The following is a 19,964-nucleotide window of genomic DNA, read 5'->3' as shown; positions in this document are numbered from 1 at the left end:
TTTGGTAATGGATTGTGGACTCATATGATATGTCGTCATGTGTTCTTCTACTTCATCTTTTGTCATAAGTGCGGGTTAATTCAGCTCTTACACAGTACAAGCCAGCCAATCCACAGTATCTTAAAAAGCAGATATATTTTCACAGAAAATGCGCAACTTGCCAGATTGTGTACGTAATCTTGTGAGGTCAAACATCCTAACCTCAGATGAGTCAAACTGCAAAGGCTAAGCTTGCTACGCCAAGGCACCACCACCCCTGGGAGGCAGCTGTTGGAATTTTATGTAGAATACCCAGGACCAGTCCAGTCACTATCAAGTCGATTATGACTCATAGTAACCCCATGTGTGCAGAGTAGAACTTGTCCAAAGAGTTTTCAAAGCTATGACCTTTCAGAAGTAGATTGCCAAGCCTGTTTCCAAGGCGCCTCTGGGTGCGTTCAAATCACCAACCTTTCATTTATTAGTAGTCGAGCACTTAATGTTTGCACTACCCAGGGACTCCTAGAGTACCCAGGAGAGTGATTCTCAACCTTAGCTTCACATTGAAATAACCTGAAGGCTTTAAAAAAAAGTACTGATACCTGGGACTCCTCTTCACCAACACCACCACCACCCAGGTCAGAAGTGATTGACCTGGGGTGCAGCATGGGCTTCAGGATTTTTTAGTGTTCCCTGGGTGCTTCTAATGTGGAGCCAAGGTTGAAAACCATTGGGCGAACAGACAAAAACCCACCTATAAGACGTGTCCCTTAAAACTGATCTCCTTCAGAACAGGATACAAGGAAAAGATTAGTCCAAAGGACTAATGGGCCTCAGCTACCAAGGCCTCCACCAGACTGAGTCCAGTACAGCAAGATGGTGCCCTGCTATCACCACTGACTGCTCTGACCGGGATCACAACAGAGGGTTCTGGACAGAGCTGGAGGAGGATGTAGAACAAAATTCTAACACACACAAAAAAGACCGGATTTACTGGCCTGAAAGAGACTGGAGAAACCCTGAGAGTATGGCCCTCAGACACCCTTTTAGCTAAGTGGTGAAGTCATTTCCGAGGTTCACCGTTCAGCTGGAGATTGGACAGCCGCATAAAACAAAATGGGACTAATGAGGCACAGCAGTCCAGGGACAGGGACTAGAAGGCAGAAGGCGACAGGAAAACTGGTGATAGGGAACCCAAGGTTGAGTAAGGACATTGTTGACATGTAGTGAGGTTGTTAACCATTGTCATAGGGCAATATGTGTACTAACTGTTTAATGAGAAACTATTTTGTTCTGTAAATCTTCATCTAAAGTAAGAATAGCAGCACAACTGGAAGAACGTAATCGATGTCACTGAATTGTGCATGTAAAAATTTTTGAAACGGTCTATCTTTGGCTATGTGTATTTTCACCAAAAAAAAAAAAAGGTCCTTCAAGGTCGAGAAGGGAGAGTATTGACATGTCGTGCAGTTGTTAACCAATGTCATAAAACAATATGTGTACTGACTGTTTAATGAGAAACCATTTATTCTGTAAACCTTCACCTAAATTACAATAAAAAAAATTTAAAAAAAAAAAGGACCATACAGACAACTCTCACTAATTTTCTGACTAAAAACACCAACCCCATTCGCAAGGATAATCTAGATGATCCAGAACCTTCCACAAGTGGAGTTATTACCGCAACTGACAAAATGCCAATGTCATCCAACTCTTCTTCATTGTTGAAGTGAATTTTTATGATTTGTGTATTTTTTAAGGCATGTTTGTATGTATGTATTAGAATATATCTGTTAAGTTTATATGTACTATTTCTAACTCTCAAAGACAACAATTAGATTTATAAAGATACTAATAATAATGAAAACTAAAAAAAAGAGAAATGAAGTTCTGATACATGCTATGCCATGGATGAACCTTGAAAACATTATGCTGAGTGAAATAAGTTAGACACAGAAGGACAAATATTGTATGATTCCACTTATATGGAATATCTAGAATAGGCAAATACATAGAGATGAAAGTTTTTTAGTTGTTACCAGGGGTGAGTTGGAGTGGGAAGTAGGGAAGTATTGCTTAAGGGGTACTGAGTTTTCTGTTTAGGGTGATGAAAAAAGAAATAGTGGTGATAGTTGCAGGGGAAAAAAAAAAAAAAACTGATCTCTTTCACTGGCAACAGCCTAACCATATTTTAAATTTGAATTTAAGGGTATCAATCAATCCACTGGTAAGCTCTGGAAATTCAGCTGGAGGTGTGCTTAAATAATCCCAACATCTCAAAATTTTTGCCAGTGAAGAACATACCAAACTCCCCCAAAAAAAGCAAAAAAAAAAAAAAAAAACCTGTTAATATGTAGCAATATGACCAGTCAGTCCCTTTTCTATTGACCTTTGTTTTGTATTACCAGAATAGAAAAAAGTATGCTTCAAGAAATAAAAACTTGATCTAAATACATTTCTGATTTTCATCCTTTGTTACTACTACAAGCTTTAGCTCTCCATACTAAAAGGGAAAGGGGTGGGGGGGGGAACTAAAATCAATGAAAAAAATTTTAAACTCAGAATGAGAACATATTCAGAGGGATTTCTCTCTTGTTGGAAATGTTTTAGTTGAAGAACACGGTGAAAGAATGTCCACCTGACAATCCTTTCTTTTTGGTGAGACCTGCAATAAGAAACATACATGGGTATCTGCCTAGAAAGATAAGAACCAAGAGTTGTTCAGTCCAATGGATGGGGTCTCCGCAGCACAAATGCTCCGTTGTTTTTTACGAAGCTGCTAATCAAGTATTTTTTTGTCCTATATGCCAACCTAATTTGGCCTACATTGGAAATGTTTTAGTGAAATGTATATTAGAAGTTGTCCATGCTCAAAGGAAGAACTCCAACTTGTAGGTTGCACTCTAAAATGTTATAGCTAGTCTCCCATGTTTATTTAAGACCCAAATTAAAGGGCTTCTGCTTAGTACTTTCAAAAAATCTAGACTAAACCAGAAATGTTCTATCCCAGACCCCTACTGTTTGGAGGAACATTTTTTAGCCGAGAGTTTTATCACTTTTGTCAGAATGTCTGGCATCTAAACCTTATGTACTTATGGATTTAGGGTGAAAACAAACAATGGTTTTTCTGAGATATAATTTGTGTCCAATAAAATGAATTGATCTAAGTGTAGTAATGGATGACTTTTGATGATCGTATTCACCCATGTAACCACCACCCTAGTCAAGATATAGGACATTTCCATCACCCTAGAAAATTCCCTCCTGCCACTTTGCAGTCATTCCCCACCCGCCATACAGAAGCAACCACTTCCACAATGGTGTCTTATATTTATGTGGCCAGAAAATGGAACTGGAAACAATTTTACAAGTTAGAACTGACAAAAATAGCATTAAGAACCACATAGCTTAATAGACCACAACTACCACGGCCTCTACCTGACTGAGGGCAGCACAACTAGATACTGCCCGGCTACCACCACTAACTGCTCTGACAGGGATCACATTAGAGGGTCCCAGACAGACCTGGAGAAAAATGTAGAATCAAATTCTAACTGACAAAAAAAGACCAGACTTACTGGCCTGACAGAGACTGGAGAAACCCCGAGATTATGGCGCTAGGATACCCTTATAGCTCAGTACTGAAGTCACTCCTGAGGTTAACCCTTCAGCCAAAGATTAGACAGGCCCATAAAACAAAACAAGACTAAAGGGGCACACCAGCCCAGAGGCAAGGACTAGAACGCAGGAAGAGACAGGAAAGCTGGTGATTGGGAACCCAAGGCGGAGAAGGGAAGAGTGTTGACAAGTTGTGGGGTTGGTAACCAATGTTACAAAACAAAATGTGTACTAATTGTTTAATGAGAAGCTAGTTTGTTCTGTAAACCTTCATCTAAAGTACAATTAAAAAAAAAAGAACCACATAGCTAGCTCCATGTTGCCTGCAGGTGGTCTTGCTGTGCTTTCCTCCTCTATCAAAGGCTTGTCTAATGTATGGTAATGAAGCTTGAAAAAACCTGAGCTTGGTTCAATTAATAATGCCGTCTTGATACAACCTGCCAAAACTTTAGCTATATTTAAGTAGCTTCTTGATCTCTTTTTTTGATTGAAATAAGTTTTAAGTAGATATTTCTTCAGAGATGAAACTAATTCAAAGTCCTTTCCCACCATTCTAGCAAAGAGAGCTATAATGCATAATGATTTACAGTTGAAAATACAAAGCTTATTTCTTAAAATGTTTTATGTTATTATTTTGGGTTGAAGTTGTGAATTCAATAAGCTAAACATTGTTTCTTTTGTCCTAAGCCAATATATTTAATTAAAAGTTAGTACAAAAACAGCCTATACATATGAAGAAATCTGTAACCTTATGGGGTTTTAAGAAATATCTATTGTCTGTCATCAGGTCTGGAACCCTGGTGGTGCAGTGGTTAAGAGCTATGGCTACTAACTACAAAGGTCAGCAGTTCAAATCCACCAGCCACTCCTTGGAAACCCTGTGGGGCAGTTCTACTCTGTCCTATAGGGTCACTATGAGTCAGAATTGACTCGACGGCAATGGGTTTGTATTGTTTTGGGATCATCAGATGTACACATGTACCTGCCTTTGTATAAATAGTTGGGTTTTTTTTTTTTTTTTTTGGTATGTCAATAGCCCTTAAAAAAATTGACATTTTTATAATATTGAGTTTTCCATCATTAACATGATATATCTATCCACTCATCTGGATCTTCTTTATTGTCTTAATAAAGTTTTATGGCTTTTCACACACACACACAAGTTAGTGCACAGAGCGGGGTCTATGAACACTCTCATCCCTTTCAGAACCAATTTACTCCATGAATTTTTCAGTTCATTTTCCCCAATTTTAGGAGATAGGCAATGATTACTTACATAATCCTTACAAGAAAATCATGAAAAAGGCACTTTGAGATTTTGGTATACTACAACTATAAGAGATCACTGATATCAGCAGTGTTACTCATAAACTCAGGTGACCACTTCTGAGGTATAATATCAAGACAAAAAGTATGAGACCATGCATAGCGCAGCTCCCAGTTATCCTCAGCCAGTGTATCCATACCCTAGGGAGTCGTTTCTTTCTCATTACAATCAACGGTGAGCCGGCATCTGCAAGTCAGAGCTCTGTTTTGGGGTGTGTCGCTGCATGCTTGGGTGCCAGTTCTTTAATCAGATTCACGTAGTCTGTTTTTTCTATGCAGGCCCTGCACTCTTCTCCCCAGCTATACAGTATCTGTTTCAGCTCTGCCACTCTCATCTTCGACAGGTCAACAGATGCCAAGTCCAATTTCTTTTCTAAACAACACAAGAAAACACACACACACATATATATACACTCAAGACAAGAACTATGAAACACTTAGAAAGGCAAATCTTGTTACTTCTCTTGGTGCTGAGGACCCTGTGATCCAAAGAGGGGAACAGCTCCAATTTCTATAGAAACCAAGACATACCTAAAGAAAATTTAGCATCTACAAAGCTATTGGGATAGTTAGCGTTGTATCAGAGTTTTTCTCTGAGAAATGATCCTTGCTTCAAAACCTGTAAGGATGGGTCCTGAAGATCAGCACTCCTAAAATGAGTAATTGTGTTTCTAAGGTAAAAAGAAGGAACTAGATCAAAGGCGGTGCCTTGAGAAGGGCCTTGTGTGTGACCAACTGAAAGCCATAGATCGTGATTAACTACAAAGTCAGGATTCACTTTTTATACAAAAATATGTCTGTACTAAGACACATAAACATTAAATAAAAGTTTAAAGAAACCCAAGCATGTGGATGAAATTAGGACCATTTTCACTGATCCTTAATTGTTTTGAATCTCTGCTTAAACTAACCTGATTCCCCTGCCCCTACTGGGATTATTAATTTATCAAAGCACTCATTTAAAGCCCTTTGTGGTACACCTACCTCTCTAATGCCACTGCTTTGATGCCAGCCAACTTGGTGCCTAAAAATCTTTTCTCCAAGGTCTAACTTCTCTAGTAAGACTACTCTTTTCTTGTTTACATATTATCTGCAGAAAATGTCAAGAACCAAAAACAGAAACAAAAAATTAAGCTTAACGCTCCTCTTTCGTCAGGGGTTTGCTTGAATGTGGATACCACATTTAAGATTACTTATTGAACAATTAGTAACAGCTCAGGACCTTTTCAGCTTGAATTCTGAGAGTCCTTTCCTGCTTTCCCTGTATAGTAGAAGACAGTGTTTAAAAACCTTTTAAAAATCTGACAGAGTTGTCAAGTGATTTATCAAAAATTTCCAATAAATGTATCCAAATTTAAAAGCTGGATTTTTAAGTTTTTTCTTTTTTTTTTTTTTTTTGGGTCAGCTACACCCTGTGCTCCAGAGAACCTTAAATTTTTATAGTGATCCCATCCTTTTCAGAAACAAAGCAAACAAAAACCTTCTTGCAGATCAAAAGCTGAATGACCCCTTCCTAATGTAAAACATCATCCAACTTCACACTTACCTTGTCTGATAATTTCATCTTGAAAGAAGACATTTTAAAGTGGAAGCTTTTATAGCCCGATTCATTAACATCACACAACTCAGAGGGCCCTGTTCAGTCTCAACTTTCCTGCCAACAATAAGCTGTGGAGAAGAATTTAGAACTATGGGTCTATTCTTGTACTTCTTGCAAATGTCAGTAGTTTCTTTGAGTTTTTCTAGGGAACTTGGCATCTGGCATTAATTTTTAAAAGGGGGAAGCCTACGTGACACCCTAAAACTACAAAGTAAAGGCTGATATAAAAATTAAAACTAGTTTACGGCTCCTCAAGGGCCTCTAGTGGCCAGTATTGCCAAAACATTAGTTTAGTACGTACTCTCTTCTCAATATCTAATTAGCCCAGTAACGATTTCTTCTTGCACATAGTAGAAGTTATTCAAAATAAATGTAGTCAATGAAAGAATCAGCACAAGTTTGTTCCTCTGGTGAATACTGTTTATGTGGACTCAGTGATTCCTGCCTCTATTTCATTACTTTGAAGCCAATAAAAAGGGATGCTTGTCCCATAATCACTACCCTGGAAGTTGGGCCCTGCCCTTGGCAAATTGAGAAATAGGTCATCTTTGGCATCTTCCGGCTTTAAATCTATTTAAAGCTAGCTATGTAGTTATGGCGCATAGGCATATTACATAGCTGTGTTGAAAAATAATTCAGAGTTATGTGCCAATTACCTAAGAAGTTTACAATACTATTCTGCATATGTAACAGAAAAACAATGGTTTAAGCAAAAGGAATAAATCTCTACTGGTGGAATTTCCAGTGTTAAGGATACGCCAGGGAGGAATTCTCCAGTCTTTTATTATACCTACAAAATCTATCCAAAAGGCTGGCTCATATACAAATATTCAGTATAACAACAGATTTATCTAAGTGAAATTTATAAGGCCAAGGATAATATTTTAAATAGGGCATCTCTTTTCCTTCCGTGCTGTTTATTCTAGGCACCCCTGATAAGGCTATTGCATCAGGCAAAAGCTGATTTGATGTAATAACCTATTTCCTAAAATTTAAAGCTGGTAGAATGATAGACATGGTGGGAAGAAAGATACAGTCACGTTTATATCTTTGAAGAGATGCAACTTTTGTCTCAATAGGTTACCAAGAATTGTTGTTAGTTGCCGTGGTGTCCATTCTGATTCATGGCAACCCCATGTGTGCAAACTAGAACTGCTCCATGGAGTCCATTCTGATTCATGGCAACCCCATGTGAGCAAACTAGAACTGCTCCATAGGGTTTTGAAGGCTATGACTTTTCTGAAGCAGACCGCCAGGGCTGTCTTCCAAGCAGTCTCTTGGTGGGTTTGAACCACCAACTTTTTGGCTAGTAGTCAAGCATTTAACCATTTGCGTCACCCAGGGACTCCTTACCAAGAACTAAATCACCCTAATTAGCTGTTTCTTTTATATTTTAAAATTTTCCTTGACATACATAGCAGACGTTGCCTTGGTCATTTAAGCTTTGCTATTTGGGTTGGCAGTTTTACCTAATTCTGATTACAGTACTATTTAGTCTTCTTCCCTTAAAGAAGCTCAAATGACACTAGGCACCATTTGTCAGCCCAGCATCCTATTGGTGAGTGGAGGATTCCTTTCCTTCTAACACTGACTCATTAGAAAACATGGCCTTTTATCTAAAGGTTTGGCAATGCATTGGACATATTGGAAAAAACACTTCATTATACCATATTTCAGCTCACAGATCTGACTGTCTATCTTCCTCAGCTTCTCACAAATCTTCCTGGCAGGCATATGCACACTCATTGGGCGAGTGACTTCACTTAGGATCTTTGCCGCTGCGTCTTCCGTTGCTCCTAGATAATAGCACTAAGGGAGAATTAAGAGAATTTAGTGTCGGGTGGAGGGGAGTAATATAGTATCTGGAAATAAGGAAAAGATTAACCTAGTTTTCATGGTCCAACTATTAAATTTTAACTCCTTGACTAAGACAACAGAAAACAAGTGACTCAATTCCTGTGATCATCTTAATTAGAAGCGACTCTACAGTTCACATGATGCTAAAGAATGCTACTTGTTTTCTCTGTGCCAGGAGCTACTCAAAGTGTTTTGAAGGTATTAATTTATTTAATTCTCACAACAATCCTGTGAACTAAGTGCTGTTATTATCCCCAATTTACACCCAAGCCAACTGAAGCTTGCCCAGCTAGCAAGCAGAAGAGACAATTCAAAATCTAGCATTTTGGCTCTAGAGCTCATGCCTTTTTCCACCATACTACGTTACCTTTCAAGCTGCTTGACTTAAGATTCTTACATGGAAAAATATCAAAAACAATGGCAAAAATCAATGTCAAGGGTTTTACCACGCGTCAGGGGTGAGCTGTCTATAATGCAAATTCAACAAATTCAACATGACAACTTTAGGCAATGTGCCAATTTTAGGCAAAATGTTCTTCAGCAATGTATATTGTTCAGTATATCGAAACAGGCCATATGTGTATGCCTGGGAAACACCATCTAAACACCATTACGATAAAATTTACGCACCTCATTAAAAAAATCCCATTGCCACAGAGTCAATTCCAACTCCTAGCAACCCAATAGGACACAGTAGAACTGACCCATAGGGTTTCCAAGGAGCAGTTGGTGGATTTGAACTGCCAACCTTTTGGTTATCTGCCATTAGTAACACGTAAATAATAATATAAAAGGCTTTGACAGGCTTGACTAATTGTCGCGGTAAGAAATGGAAAGTCTACCCGCTCTTAACTCTGGGCAGTCAATTCTTATTAGGAATCAATTTCATAATTTTACTTAAGAAACCAGAATTAGTTGCCTATGGCTTATTTAGAAAGCAAAACGAAACTGGATATAGTCTGGATAAAAATACATATGACTGCATTTCTCTGAAAGATCAATTTCGATTTGCCATCTACAATGAACACGCCTGAGGCAAGCATGTAAGCAGGAAAATATCGAGCTCAAGATGAGAAATGAAACTATCAGCAGTTTTCTTCAAGCACAAGGGAACAACGAAAGGTGAAAATTTACCATACCAGGCGGTTTTCTTTTCCTTTGACATCCAAGCAAAAGCTGATCAATTCTTTTTCTATGATGTCCAGAGAAAAGTTAACTCCTTTGGCTATCAAGGAGTTGTAGAATCGGTTCAAGAATTCTTTACACACTAGAAGGAACAAAGAAATTATGTATGTATGCACCATATAGCAACTACCACACCTTTGTGTATGTCCCACTTACCAAATAAAGAAGTTAATATGGTTCAATGCATCATAACGTTGTTGTTGTTGTTAGCTGCCATCAAGTTGGCCCCCTGCTCATGGTGACCCCATGCAGAACAAATTATTGTGATCCATAGGGTTTTCACTGGCTGATTTTCAGAAGTAGACCACCAGGCCTTTCTCCTTTGTCTGTCTTAGCCTGGAAGCTCCACTGAAACCTGTTCAGCATCACAGCAGCATACAATCCTCCACTGACAGATGAGTGGCAACAAGTAGACGGGTGGTGGCTACGCATGAAGTATATTAGCCAGGAAATGAACCCAGGCCTCCCACATGGAAATCGAGAATTCTACAACTGAACTACCAATGCCCCCATGCATCATGATATATATACAGGATGATCAAAACACATAAGGTGGGAATAAAGGAGCATTAGAGTTCAACTTTCTAAGTTGCTTTTATTATTCAGGAGGAGGGTAGAGAAATATTACGTTGTTAAGTCATATTAATTTTTAACCAATTAAGCATGCTAAAAATGTAAGGGTAATAGCTAAAAGCATATAAATAGATCACTTCTAAATCATTATTGGTGCAGGGTGGGGGTAGGCATTTAAAAATTTTATCAGTCCACTAGAAGGGAGGGAAGAGAAAAAAAGAAGCAAAGAAAAAGCAAAACGAATTTTTTTTAAACTCACAAAATTAAGTGGTAGAAATAAATTCAAATATATCATTAATATGTATAATGTATTAATTTTAAAGTTACATAACAAGATTTTTCAGGTTGCAACTTTTGAAAATCTAGCCATATGCTGTTTATAAGAGACCCATAAATAAGTCTATAGAAAAGTTTGGAAAAAAAACCAGGTTTGTTCTGATTTGAACCCCTGCTGAGAATCTGTATTACCACCCCAGATATACTGAATCAGAATCTACATTTTATCAAGATCCCCAGATGATTCTTATGTATAATAAATTTTGAGAACCACTGCTCTACTAGTGGTTCTCGGAATTACTAACCAACAGCATTAGCATCACCTGGGAACTTACTAGAAATGCAAATTCTCAGCAGGGGTTCAAACTGAAAGAACAGGTTGGAAGCCTTGAAAAAGACAAACAAAAACAGATGAAGAGAATTAAAAAAAAAAAAAGTACACCAGGCAAATGCTAACCAAAAGCTGGCTTAGCTATATAAAGCATGATAAAAGTCATTAACCATACTAAACCCGTTGCCATTGAGTCAATTCCAACTCATGATGACCCAATGTGTTACAGAATAGAACTGCTCCATAAGGTTTTCTTGGCTGTAATCTTTGGGAAGCAGAGCACCAGGCCTTTCTTTCACGGTGTCACTGGGAGAGTTCAAACAGCCCATCTTTAGAGTAGTAGTTGAGCGCAAACCATTCATGCCACCCAAGGACATAAAAATCATTACATGATCATAAAATGGGTAATTTACCAGGAAGATAGAATAATTTTTGAGTCAGAATTGACTTGACAGCAACCAACAACAACAACAGTATATAGCCGATAATATAGCCTAATAATACAGAAAGTAAAATCCTGGCAGAATTACAAGAAGAAATTGACAAATTCACAGTTATGGTGGGTAGTGTAACACCCTGTCAACAATTATTTGATCAAATAGACCAAAAGTTAGTAAGGGTATTGAACATTTAAACACTATTCACAAGCTTGATCTAATAACACATATGGAATCCTCCCACAAATTAGAGGATTCACATTCTTTTCATGAAAATATGGAATATTTACATAAATTTGCTAGGACTAAGCCAGCCCTGGTGACACAGTGGTTAAGAGCTCAGCTGCAAATCCAATAGCCACTCCTTGGAAACCCTACAGGGCAGTTCTACTCTGTCCTATAGGGTTGCTATGAGTAAGAGTCAACTCAATGGCAATGAGTTTAACAGAAAAGCCAAAAAGCAAGTCTGAAAAAGTATCAGTTTTGTTTCCCTGAGCTCAGTCAGAAATCAATAACAAAAATAAAATAATAATACTACCAAACCAGTATCTGTCCTCCACATGTCTGCAAATTTTCAAATACACACTTCTAAATAATTCATGGGTCAAAGAAAAATAATGAAAACATAGAATTTTCAATGCTTAATTACAATAAGAATACTAGCTATAAAATTTAAGAGATAAAGCTAAGGCTGTACTTAGAATAAAACTCACAACATTAAAAGTATATATTTCAAAAGAAAAAAATGGAAAATTAATGAGTATACATTCAACCCGAGAAGTTTTAAAAAGTAAGAAAACATTGCATAATAAAGAGAACATACATTAATTAAATAGAAAATAAAGATTGATAAAACCAATAGATGGTAAAATAGACAAGTTTTGAGCAAGAAAAAAAGATAAATAAAAATAAATCAAAAATAAACAATATTCAGACAATCAAAGGGCAAGTAAGAGTTGTCAATAATTAAAAATATGATAACCAAAACTGAAGAAAAATCAACAGAAGACTTAGGAGATAAAGTTGAAAAAAAAATTCCTGGAAAATAGACCAGAAAGCAAAGAGGTGGAAAATGGGTAATAAAATTTAAGAAATTCAGGAATCTCGATACCTAAATAATGAGTTCCAGAAAGATACAATAGAATATGAATTTGCCAAAGATACAATACAGGAAATATTTCCATTACAGGAAGACACAAGTTTCAGATAGATAACCTTAACTCCTACTCATGGTGACCCTGTGTATTTCAGAGTAGAACTGTGCTTCACAGGGTTTTCAATGGCTGTGCTTTTTTGGAAGTAGGTTGCCAGGACTTGAGATGCCTCTGGGTGGATTTGAACTGCTAACCTTTTGGTTAGCAGCTGAGTGCTTTTTCTGGCTTGATAGCCCTCAATAAAATAGATAAATAAATAAAAAGATCTATACCAGCCACACAAATCAAGAAACTTTAGAACTCTGGTGGGAAAGAAAAGATTCTACAATTTTGCAAAAAGAAAAAAAAAAAACAGTTCTAATAACAATTATGAAATAGACTCATCAGATATCTTAACAACACTAGAAACTAGAAGAAAATGGCACAGTGTCATCAAAATTCCGATGGAAAAGTATTTTCATTCTCAAATTCTATATTCAGTCTATCTTCCCTTGGGTCTAGGAGTTTCAGCGCAGGGACCCCAAGTCCAAATGACGCATTGTTCTCCTGACTCTTCTTTCTTGGTAGTGTGAGGTCCTTCTCCTCTCTGCTCGATTCTCTCTTTTAAATCTCAAAAAACACTGACTCAAGATACAACCTAATCCTGTAGATTGAGTCCTGCCTCATTAACATAATTGCCTCTAATCCTTCCTCAGTAACATCATAAAAAAAAAAAAAAACAACAACCAGTTGCTGTTGAGTTGATTCTGACTCATAGTGACCCTATAGGACAGAGTAGAACTGCCCCATAGGGTTTCCAAGCAGCAGCTGGTGAATTGAAACTGCCAACCTTTTGGTTAGCAGCTGTAGCTCTTAACCACTGCACCACCAGGGCTTCATTTTAGAGGTTAGGATTTACAACACATAGGTAATCACATCAGATCACAAAATGGTGGACAACCACACAATACTAGGAATATGATTTAGCCAAGTTGATGCACATTTTTGGATGACACAGTTCAGTCCATAACAGTACCTAACATCGACAATGAGCTACTAATCAGGGATTCCTTTAAATTAAATTGATAACTTGAAATTTTTTGACCATTGATGTGAATTTTGACTGCAAATCTGAGTAAGGACCATCTTGTAGCAATAGTCTTTTAGAGACTTTTTTTTTTTTTCTTTTTTCTACTCAGCTCAGTGTTAAAGCAAATTTCCTTATAGCCCTCTAGGGTAGAGATGGGATTAGGTTTATTGCTGGTTCAACCATACTCTGAGGTGATGCCCTTTGGGAATCCCAGATTAAAAAGAATGAGCCTTCAAGTATATCAAACCCATTGCCACTGAGTAGATTCTGACTCATAGCGACCTTATGGTGCCAACCTTTTGGTTAGCAGCCACTGCGCCATCAGGGCCTAATGCAAGTCCTGGGTTTTGATTTCTGTCCCTTTCATACCAAAGGTCCCCTTTACTTTAACTAGCAAATGTCCTCAGACAAAAAGACTGCAAACTCAGTATATATCTCAGGATTGCTGCTTAACCTTAAATTTTGCCCTGGTAAATCTTTCTATCTTGTCAGCTTGTCAGTGATTTTATGATGTTCTTATATTTTTCTTCTTAATTTTTATTATTATTATTTTTTGGGGTTTTTTTTGGCCAGAGAATTGGTATAATCTGAATCACTAATTTCCTAAAAAAATCTAACCAGCATGATCTTTCTAAAATGAAAGTTAAATCATTCTACACCATCTGCTCAAAATCTTCTTGTGGTTTTCCATATTGCTCACAGAATAATCCAAAATCTTTACAATGTCCAACAAGGCCTGGGTGATCCAGTTCTCCACTGCCTCTCTGACCTCAGCTTCTGCCACTCTCTCCCACTTCAGCCACAGTGCTCTATCTTCAGCTCACACTCAGATTCGGTGTTCAATATGCTGTTTTGTTTTCTTTTTATTTTTTGCTGAATGAATAAATTCCTTCAAATTCATGAGAAAAAAGTTTAATAGAAAAAAGTTAAGTTGAAAATGCATATACACTGGATTGAATAGTATCCGCAAAAAAGTCACATCCACCCAGAACCTAAGAATGTAACCTTATTTGCAAATAGGGCCTTCACAAATGAAATTAGTGGTTAAATTAACATGAGGTCAGACTGGATTAGAAACCAAAAAAGCCAAACCCCTTGCCGTGAAGTCGATTCTGACTCCTAGCGACCCTGTAGGTAGAACAGAGTAGAACTCCCCACTGGGTTTCCAAGGCTGTAATCTTTACGGAAGCAGACTGCCACATCTTTGTCCCGCGGAGCAGCTGGTGGGTTTGAATTGCCAACCTTTCAGGTAGCAGCCATGCTCAACCACTGCGCCACCAGGGCTCCTTTTTACTGAACTAGGCTAGGCCCTAAATCCAACGACTGGTGTCTTTATAAGCGAAAGGAGAAGGAGCTTCAGACATAGACACACACAGGAAATAAGGCCATGGGAAGGAGACAGAAACCACAGTGATGCATCTACAAACCAAGGAATGCCGAGGATTTCTGGCAACCACTTACAGCAAAGAGAGAGGCACCGGCAGATTCTTGCTCAGAGACTGCGGAAGAAACTAACCCTATTAACACTTTGATTTCAGTCTTCTGGCATCCTAAACTATGTTGTTTTAAGCCACCAAGTTTGCAGTAATTTGTTACGACAGCTATAAGAAACTAATATACCCTATGACCCAGCAAATCCTCTCATGTGGCCTAGGAAAATCATCACATATGGGCTCAAGGAAACATGTATAGGAATATTCAGAGCAACATTGATTGAAATTATGCAAAAGTGGGAAAAACAACTGTCTCTCAAAGGGAGGCTATACTGTAAACTGCATTTCATTCATAAAGTGGAATACTCTAGAGTTAAAAAGAATGAACCACGTCTACAGTTATCAATGTGCATATATCCCCCAAACATAATGTTGAGTGAAGAAAGTTGCAAATAAATATGTGCAGTGCACGATTTACATACATTTAAAATCACAAAACAAATTCATAGGTTATTTATGGATACAGACAGTTATAATAAAAGTTCTTAAAAAATGGAAGGGAACCACACATTAACTTTAGAGATAGGAGAAAAAGGAAAAAGAGTTGGACTTAGCTGCAGCTAATGCTTTATTTTTTAAAAGAGAGCAAGAATGGCAGGAAACGTAGCAAAATATTAACATTTATTTCATGTAGATGCTAGGTATATATATTATATAAATATTTTTGTATGTTTGAAATATTTCCTAATTTATTTTAGAAACTAAACATGCTCAACAAAATACTTGGTAACATTAATGAACTGACATGTGTTCAATGGATTCAATGAAATGAAAGTAAAAATTTTAAAGTGAATTGACAGTTCAATTCAACAACTATTAGCCAGAGCCCATAAGGAGAAACCAGTATTTGAAGAAATATAATAATGCCACCTGCAGGAAAAGGCTGTAACTTTTTCCAAAAGTGTTTAAAATTCAATTTGTATAATTATTAAAACTCTCAGTGAACTAGGATCATTATTTTCACCAGTTCTATCAGCACCTTCTAGAACTGAAGTCAGTTCCCCTTTATCTGCTCTGGCTTGATTTTGGAAAAACACCACATCAGTTTGGTAGGACCAGGACAAGGGGAGTATTGCTATCTAAGTATATAGTGATACATTTTATAATGAGCTCAGAATTTAAGAGCACTCAGAATTTCTTGAATAATTTGTATACTAATTAATTGTTCCAATTTTACTTTTAATGTTGCCCTAAATAAATTAGCTCCCGTACTATACTCAGAAGGCAGTATAGTAGTGATTCAGTGCTCTGTGGCTTTACTGCTTTCTGGCTGTGTGACTTTGGGCAAGTTACTTATCATACTTCAGTTCCCCTACTTGTAAAACACGGAGAACTATACTACCTACTTCACAGGATTTTGTGAGGACTCAGTGAGCTAATAAGTGTAAGGCACTTACAAGTATCTGATAACCAGTAAGTAAGTACTTGATATATGTGGCTACTGTTATAGTTACTTAGGGTCTTTGCTTATTTTAGACTGCATAAGAAACAGCATTGAAAAGCAAATACGACTAACAAGACTTGAAATTACACTGCAGCTTTTTGGCTATTGATTAATACTAATTTCCTCATGATTGTTCCTGTCACATATTGTCTTAGTTATCTAGTGCTGCTATAACAGAAATACCACAAATGGATGGCTTTAACAAACAGAACTTTATTCTTTCACAGTTTAGGAGACAAGAAATCCAGATTCAGGGCACCAGCTCCAGGGAAATCCTTTCTCTCTCTGTCGGGTCTGGGGGAACGTCCTTGTCATCAATCTTCCCCTAGTCTAGGAGCTTCTTAGTGCAGGGACCCTGGGTCCAAAGGACATGCTACCCTCCTGGTTCTTCATTTTTGGTGGTAGGAGGTCTCTGCCTCTCTGCTCACTTCTCTCTCCTTTTATCTCTCGTAAGATAAAAGGTGATGCAGGCCACACCCTGGGGAAACTGTCCTTACATCTGATTAGGGCTGTGACCTGAGTAAGGGTGTTGCATCCACCCTAATCCTTTTTAACATAATCTAATCTTGCCCCATTAACCACAGGCAGAGATTAAGATTTACAACACATAGGAAAATTATGTCAAATCACAAAATGGTGGACAACCACATAATACTGGGACCTATGGCCTAGCCAAGGTGATATACATTTTGGGGGGACACAATTAAATCTACAGCACATATGGTGTGTAAAGATGGAAAGTAGAAGGCAAATCAGAAGCACAAAAGATGAAGGCCCAAACATATTTTTTAATTGTTGTGCTTTAAGTGAAAGTTTACAATTCAAGTTAGTCTCTCATACAAAAATTTATACATACGTTGTTATGTGACCCTAATTGCTCTCCCTGTACTGTGACAGCACACTGCTCCTTTCTGCCCCAGATTTCCCATGTCCATTCAACTGGCTCCTGACCCTCTCTGCCTTCTCATCTCACCTCCAGACAGGAGCTGCCCATTTAGTCTCATGTATCTACTTGAACTAAGAAGTACACTCTTCACAAGTATCATTTCATGTCCCATAGTCCAGTCTAATCTTTGTCTGAAGAGTTGGCCTTGGGAATGCTTTTAGTTCTGGATTGACAGAGAGTCTGGAGGCCATGCTTTCTGGGGCTCCTCCAGTCTCAGTCAGACCATTAAGTCTGGTCTTTTTACTAGAATTTGAGTTCTTCACCCTACTTTTCTCCTGCTCCATCAGGAACTCTCTGGAAGGCCCAAATATTTTTAAATCACAGGCTGCAATAGAAAAATCATCTACTTGACTTCATCTCTACACCATAGCTCCTCCACCACCTGCCAAACCCTTCATTTCACTGGTCATATATCTTATTGCACAAAATATTGGCTTCCAAACAATTTCAAAGAAATTCTGTCTTAAGATGGGCACAGTACAGCTCTAAAAGCAGCCAAAAACAATCAAACAAAAAAATCGCCAACCTGAATGGTTGATAATTTTTTTTTTCATTTTCCTTTCAGCACATTAAAGATGTATTTTTCAGATTTCTAGCTTTCACTGTTGTTTTTAGAAAATCACCTGTCAGTCTAATTGCTATTTCTTTGAAAGTAGTAGTCTTTTTTCTCTAGCTGTGTCTTAGTTACCTAGTGCTGTTATAACAGAAATACCACAAGTGGATGGCTTTAACAAAGGGAAGTAGGCTAGAAGTCCGAATTCAGGGCACCAGCTCCAGGGGAAAGCTTTCTTTGTCTGTTGGCTCTGAAAGAAGGTCCTTATCATCAGTCTTCCTTTGGTCTGGGAGTGTCTCAGCACAGGAACCTCAGGTCCAAAGGACATGCTCTGCTCCTGGCACTGCCTTCTTAGTGGTATAGGTCCCCATGTCTCTCTGCTTGCTTCTCTCTTTTATATCTCAAAAAAGATTGGTTTAAGACATTATCTAATGTTATAGATCTCATCAATATAACTGCCGCTAATCCATCTTTATTACATCATAGTGATAGGATTTACAACACATAGGGAAATTATATCAGATTACAAAATGGTAGACAATCACACAATACTGGGAATCATGACCTAGCCAAGTTGACAGATATTTTGGGCGGACACAATTCAATCAATGACAAGCTGTTTTTAAGATTTTTTTTTTGTGTTCTTTAGGATGTGATTAGACATAGAATAATTTTTGTTTATACTATTTAGGATACATTGGGCTTCCAAATTTGAGGATTGATGATTTTCATCAGTTTTGAAAAATGAGCCATTATCTCTTTTCTCTTTTTCTTCTTGAAATCCAATTAATATATGTTGGAATGTCTCTTTTTTAAGTTTGTATCTTTCTCTCTCATATTTTTCATCTCTCAGTAATTCATTCTTTAGATCTTTTTGTAGACGTTTATTTGGTCCTTTTCCAAATATTACTGGACATTTTTAATAGCCTCCTGCCCTATAGGGTTGCTATGAGTCAGAATTGACTTGACTGCAACGGATTTGGTTAGGTTTTTTTGCCCTTTATTCATATTTTCAATTTCTTCCTGTATTTCTTTAAACATAATAAGCATGTTTTATATTCTGTGCCTGATAATTCCAATACCTGAAGACTTTGCAGGTATGCTTCTTCTGTTTCTTGTTTCAACTGGCTGTCACTTATGGTGTTCTTCTTCCTTGCAGGTTTATGATTTTCCTGAATGTGAGCTCTATTTCTTAGAACTTCATATATGAGAATTCTTTGAGGACTGGATTGAAGGGGGATTAATCTAGATAAGATTGACATTTGCTGACACCTTGAAGGCACTATGGGCAGTCCCCGGATTATAAACAGATGAGTTCCATTCCTAAATCTGTCTTTAAGTCGAATTTGTAAGTAAGTCAGAAGTTAGGTATGGTTTGTATCTAAGATCAGTTAGTCAAATGTTTGTCTTAGTATATAGTGTACCTTTCTATGCATAGAAAAAATTAAAGAAACACTTCCAGTTACACTAAAACATCTTTAACATAATACAGTAATAATGTTTTCATGCGTGTTGCAAAGTAGTGCCCATTTGTTACTATGAACTACTGTATGTACCTCAAAATTTTAATATATAGTAGGCTTTACTGGGGTTGGTTCATAACTATGGGTTGTACCTAAGTTGGACATTTGTAACCAGGGACTACCTACAATTTAAATGATTTTCAAAATATTTTGTGAACTTGATGAAAATACATTAATAGGTCAGAGGTGGCTCATGGACCATCAGTTTTTTTACCTTTGCTCTAAAGTATATAAACATAACATTTTAATTTTATCCATGAGATGAAATTAGGTGGTGCAGTGGTTAAGCACTCAGCTGCTAATCGAAAGGTTGGCGGTTTGAACCCACCAGCCACTCCGCAGGAGAAAGATGTGGCAGTCTGCTTCCATAAAGATTTACAGCCTTGGAAACCCTATGAGGCAGTTCAACTCTGTCCTGCAGGGTGGTTATGAGTTGGAATCGACTCGATGGCAGTGGGTTTTGGGTTAATAATAAAGGCTCATAACCAGTAATAGAGCCAGATCTAGATTCTAGTTCTTCTTGTTCCAAAAGTAGTATTTCCTTACTCAGTAATTTTACAGCCACTTAGCTCAGGCTGTGTCATGGTTTGAATTATGTCC

General features: G+C 37.6%; 1 protein-coding gene across 1 annotated transcript in view; it reads right to left on the bottom strand.

Annotated features, from left to right (window-relative positions):
- Window positions 1–4,684: 4,684 nt before the first annotated feature.
- CDNF (cerebral dopamine neurotrophic factor) overlaps window positions 4,685–19,964 on the bottom strand; it is a 17,203-nt gene continuing 1,923 nt past the window's right edge. Inside the window, exons 2-4 of the mRNA XM_004379673.3 lie at window positions 9,520–9,647; window positions 8,191–8,332; window positions 4,685–5,296 (exon numbers count right to left, since the gene is read on the bottom strand). Of these exons, the coding sequence (XP_004379730.1) occupies window positions 5,118–5,296; window positions 8,191–8,332; window positions 9,520–9,647 (449 nt within the window). The 3' untranslated portion in view covers window positions 4,685–5,117. The remainder of the gene's footprint in view (window positions 5,297–8,190; window positions 8,333–9,519; window positions 9,648–19,964) is intronic.

This window comes from Trichechus manatus, unplaced genomic scaffold (genome assembly GCF_000243295.1).
Source record: "Trichechus manatus latirostris isolate Lorelei unplaced genomic scaffold, TriManLat1.0 scaffold00067, whole genome shotgun sequence".
NCBI lineage: Eukaryota > Metazoa > Chordata > Mammalia > Sirenia > Trichechidae > Trichechus > Trichechus manatus.
Note: the sequence above shows the minus strand (reverse complement) of the source record. Positions and strands in the feature narration are given on the sequence as shown.